Source organism: Sinocyclocheilus grahami, unplaced genomic scaffold (assembly GCF_001515645.1).
Source record: "Sinocyclocheilus grahami isolate Dianchi unplaced genomic scaffold, SAMN03320097.WGS_v1.1 scaffold156.1, whole genome shotgun sequence".
Classification (NCBI taxonomy): Eukaryota; Metazoa; Chordata; class Actinopteri; order Cypriniformes; family Cyprinidae; genus Sinocyclocheilus; species Sinocyclocheilus grahami.
This window is the reverse complement of record NW_015505335.1, coordinates 1,236,661-1,241,951: the sequence shown is the minus strand read 5'-3', so window position 1 is coordinate 1,241,951 and position 5,291 is coordinate 1,236,661. Positions and strand designations below refer to the sequence as shown.

General features: G+C 42.0%; 1 protein-coding gene across 1 annotated transcript; it reads left to right on the top strand.

Moving 5' to 3' along the window:
- The first annotated feature begins 1,722 nt into the window (after positions 1-1,722).
- On the top strand, positions 1,723-2,856 carry LOC107592664 (prolactin-releasing peptide receptor-like). The gene has a single exon (XM_016282203.1). The coding sequence runs from the start codon at positions 1,723-1,725 to the stop codon at positions 2,854-2,856; it is 1,134 nt and encodes a 377-aa protein (XP_016137689.1).
- The last annotated feature ends 2,435 nt before the right edge of the window (positions 2,857-5,291 follow it).

Below are 5,291 nucleotides of genomic sequence, written 5' to 3'. Positions count from 1 at the left end.
AGAGAAGAGAGAGTCACTCCCCCCTCTCTCTCTCTCTCTCTCTCTCTCTCTCTCTCTCTCTCTCTCTCTCAGCCCCCCAGCACCCCCTCCATCACAGTCCATTGGGTTGGTGGTCTGCACCTCACTAACAACTCTCCTCCTGTGAGACAGTGGTAAATGGCATCAGGTGCACACTACTGCATGGAAAACTGGGCACAGAGGATCATTTATGGATGTGGAAATTTGGAGATGAACAATATCTCAGCTGTGGAAGAACACTGAAGGGACATCAAAAAAAATCATACCTTGCAATACATCAAGCTATTGTGCACCAGGTACTCTTTCTGTCTTTTGCATTTTCTCTCACAAACATGCACTTGCTAGTCATTCACATTGCATATGCCTTTTCAAAACTGTGCTGTAATTGGCATTGCTTTTAAAACACTTTTTAATTTATGTTTTCCACACATAGATCAGTGTTGCATTACTTAATTAAAAAAAGGATGAATTTTAACTCAAACTGATTAATTAAGTTTGCATTCAATTGCTTTAATCGTAACTAAGTCAAATTTGAATTTTATATAAAAAATGAAATGTGTCTGTTTTGTCTCATTCTGACCATATGCTGTATTACAGCTTTCCTGGCAGCTGATGGCATCATCAGATATAATTTCTAACATGACACACTGATAACAATGTTTTCATTTGTTCTTCATCTTTATCACTGTTCAAAAAGGGTCGCCGTGATTTTGCCAAGTAAGACATGTTCCTGGATCAACATATTTTGTTGATCCTGGATCAACATAACTGTCCAAAAATATAGACTTAACCCAATCCCTACCCCTAAACCTAACCCTAACCATAATGTATTCCTAAAAACAGTGTGAAATGATAGCTGATTAACAGGGGTGTAGAAGCACCTAACCCTGATTGTAAGCCTAAAACAGATATTTCCTGAAAAGTTATCCCTCAATTCTGATTAGTTGATAGGAATGTTGTTCCAGGATCAACAAGGAGGTTGATCCAGGAACATGTTGTACTTGGTGAAATCACGGTCACCATTCAAAAAGATGGCATATTTGGAACACACTGTTTCCTAGTGCAAATCATAATTTATGCAAAACTAGAATTGTTAGATAATGCATTTATTAGTTATTAATTGCATTTACATATGATGTTTATTATCATCATTAGTACTTTTTGGCTTTTTCAACTCAAATCTGTTGAGCATGTGCTATGATTTCTACTGTAATCATGCATTCATGTAATCACACATTGTGAAATTCTGTGTAATGGAGTTTGATATCAGGAAGTAATTATAGAGTCATCAAATGCTAATTTTTCTCCATTCATAAGGCCTGATAACCAGTAGATCATTGTGACATACTACAGACAACGTGGCTTTAAATAAAGGTAAATACCTTAGGAGTTTCTTCTAGATAATACTAAATAATAACACTATAATTAGACTTTATGACTCACCTTCGGAAAAAAAGTCTGCTCCAGCAATTAATTGGATCCGTGGAATGTAGCCTTTCTGCTTTGCGATTAGAGGGTGCTCACGTCTCATCAAGGCAGAAGGAGAATGACTCTTTAAAAGGGGTTCCATCAAGAGTATGGCAACAGCGTTTTTCCATGTGCCAATCTCACACTGAGTTTATCTCTAACCGATGACTGAGTGTGTACCTGTGTGTGCATGATGTTTGTCTTTGTTGTTCATGAATGTTTTTGTCACAGGTTGAAATGGATCCTCTTCTGGAACAAGTTTTGGCGGGCTTTAACACAACCCTCGAAGCTTCAAATCAGACAGACCTCCTGGATAAATTTTCAGGAACCCAGCTGCTTTTCCGCTTCAAACCTCTGTTTATTCCACTCTACGCCTTGGTTGTTGTTGTGGCTGGTGTCGGGAACAGTTTCCTTCTTGCCTGCATTCTGACGGATAAGAAGCTCCACAATGCCACTAATTTCTTTATTGGCAACCTGGCAGCTGGGGACTTGCTGATGTGTCTGAGCTGTGTGCCATTGACAGCGTCGTATGCTTTTGATGCACGTGGTTGGACATTCGGCCGTCCAATGTGCCACCTTATTCCTCTGTTACAAGGTGCAACGGTTTTCACCTCTGTATTGTCCCTCACCGCCATCGCCATGGACCGTTATGTGGTGGTGGCATACCCAGTACGGAGGCGTATCTCAGTGTGGGGCTGTGGCGCAGTGGCATTGGGCGTCTGGGCAGTTTCGTTGGCCCTCGCTGCTCCCCCTTCCCTCCACACACGCTACGTGGACCTACGACCCAGTGGCATGGAGCTGGTAGTATGCGAGGAGTTCTGGCTGGGAACCGAACGACAGCGCCTACTCTACTCCTGCTTCTTCTTGCTGGCATCCTACATGATCCCCCTGCTGTCTGTAAGCATCTCCTACTGTGCCATCAGCGTGCACCTCCGCAAACACACGTTGCCTGGAGAGCCGTCCCATAGCCAGCAGCGATGGAGCAAACAGCGGCGCAAGACTTTCTCTCTTCTGGTGGCCTCTGTCCTCGCCTTTGCCCTCTGTTGGCTCCCGCTGCAAGTCCTCAATCTCCTTCTGGATCTAGACTCGGACTTCCAGATCGTTGACAAGCGCTATGTCAACGTGCTGCAGGTCAGTTGCCACCTGATAGCCATGAGCTCAGCCTGCTACAACCCCTTCATCTATGCCTCGCTGCACAGCAAGGTCCGCATGCACCTGCGTGGTTACCTGTGCCCTTGCAGACGGAGTGGACAGGAGCTACTATCTCGCTGCGCCTCCCGCAACCCTGCCACCTGCTTGACGCTCATCTCTGAAGTAGCAGTGAAGGAGAGCCAATCACCTGAGAGCCCCGTCCCTGACAGCTGCCTCTGAAGATACGTGGCACATCAGCACAGACTAATCAGAAGGAGCACTCAGACATTAAGGGGGGTTCGCAGCACTGGAGTGGTATTCCAGCCAATATTCAATGTTCTTATATGAGAACGAAGGCTTTTTTTGTTGTTAGGCTTTTCTTTCATGAGGACTAAAGAGAATACTCAGGCTCTCAGCTTTGTTTTGATGTTTATGTGGACATTAGTGATCCAGCCTCAAGATCCCCTCATACATCTCTTTGACCTTGAATGAAAACCCCTGATACTAAACACAAATTTGCAGTGCAGCTTTTACAGAAGGAATAAATCTGTTTGGGAGTACCCTGTCCTTGAACCCACCACAGTCAAGGGGAATATCAGCAAACCCCAACTAGATGTTAACAGCTCTTTTTCACACCCTTCTTTCTCTTTCTCTCCACTATTACCATGTAGTCAGGGAAATATCAGATGTTTTGGCTGAGGTACCTCTTTCCCATCACCTCTGACCCTGTTGTATCTTCACATATACGATTAGTGGTTAATGCTGTTTCTTTAGCTGTCACCCATACGGAAAAAACAAATGATGCAGAATGGCTTATAAACCCTAGAGCTAGAGCCTCACAATCCTCTAAGGATCACTGCTCATCTGATATAGATCACTGCTGTGAAACCTGCCCTCAGAACCTCTCACTCTTAAGTCCAGACACTCTCAAGAGGGCTCCAGCAATTGGAGTTCAATCAAATGACAGCCTTTCGCCTCTGATAATGGACTGCATGCTCTGCTTGAAGACACATATGAGGTAGCTCGCACTGGAACACTCCTACATTTCTGAAGATAGGAATACTTCCATAAAATGTTCAAGAGAGTGAGCCTGACCTTTTATAAGTGGAAAGAGCTAAAGTAATGGTAATTTCACAGGAGCAAGTGCCAGGTGTTTTGCTATTATGTGGTTATGCCGTTTCTCTTGGATAGCTGTGAGAATTGATGTCTCATTTTGACAGCTATCTGGAGGTGTGAGATAGACTTAATTAGATTATCTACAATGCATTCACACTACACTACATTAATCATCAAGTCAACCATTTCTCAGATGAATAAACAAGTGTATATGACCCAAAAGATTTATGGAAATCAATGGTAGAATGTCAGTATGAGTGTTCGTGTGACAAAGACAAAGCCATACTAATCATGTTAAGCTGGATTTGTGCACAATTTGTGACCCTAGTGAGAACTTGAGGAAAAATCCAAAGAAGACTATGCAGCATCAAATATCTTCAGTCCTCCTCCTTGTCAACACCTATATTTTCATTTGTATGTGATTGAATTGGAGTTAAACTGCAGTAAGTAATGTTCAATTTATTTTTCATGTAATATAGTTAAAGTTTTTTTAACTGACAGATATTTATCTGAATCATACAACCAATAAATTCTTCATTAGACTGCCACTGTAACAGCAATTATTTCTAACACTTTCTAACACTGACAGATCTTCACTGGAAGCTAAGATTCATCTCAAATTTTTGTAAATTGGAACTTCATACTAATCCACCTGTGATCAACAATAAAAATAAATGAATGACCCCTAAAATGTTTTTAAAAATCAGGGTAAAATCTCAGTGTGCACTCAGCTTTAGGCATGAATTACAACAGCAACAGTTTCCCACATACATACACACACACACACACACACATACACAAAAGAATACATATTGTCTAGTTTTCTGGCTGGCTCGCTGATTTTATGCTACAACAATGTGGTTATGACCTGAGTGAATACAATCACATAGATAACATCTGCTGTCAATACGGGCGACCTTTTGCAATTGTGCTACCTTGTAAATGTTTGAGTAAAATGCAACACTTTCACCAGTGTTTGAAAGAGTCTTGTCATTTATTAGAAAGCTTATCTAACATGATCATATGTGTCACAACACACAAAGACGTTTACACACTGTTACAAGCAAGTAACAAAAGTCACATGAATCAATTTGTCAACAGATAATCGGTTTCTCGTATGAATGCAGGCACCAACAATTTTGTGAATACATACACAGTCACAGTGGGTAGAGGATGAAGCAGAAGTTGGTACAATTATGTCAGGCAAGATATGCCTGCGAATGGCTCTGCATGCTAATTATCAAATCTAGCCACCAACGCTGATTGCTAGCCCATCACAGGGCCACCAAGAGAAAGATGCCCAGTGCACGCAGGGAAAAAACTGGACCTAACCGATGATCCCCAAGGGTTACCTAATAAGCACTTGTGTATTCCCATGCAGTCAACATGTCTGGACCACCTAATTTCATACAATGGGTCCCTTTGCATAGGGATCACAGTAGAACAATGCTAATAGCCATGATTCATAATCGATGACAAATAGACCCAGAACCTTGTTGAAACAGTGAGAGGCAGCAACAGTTTGTTACCCCATGTTGAGAATCATGAGTAAGCATATA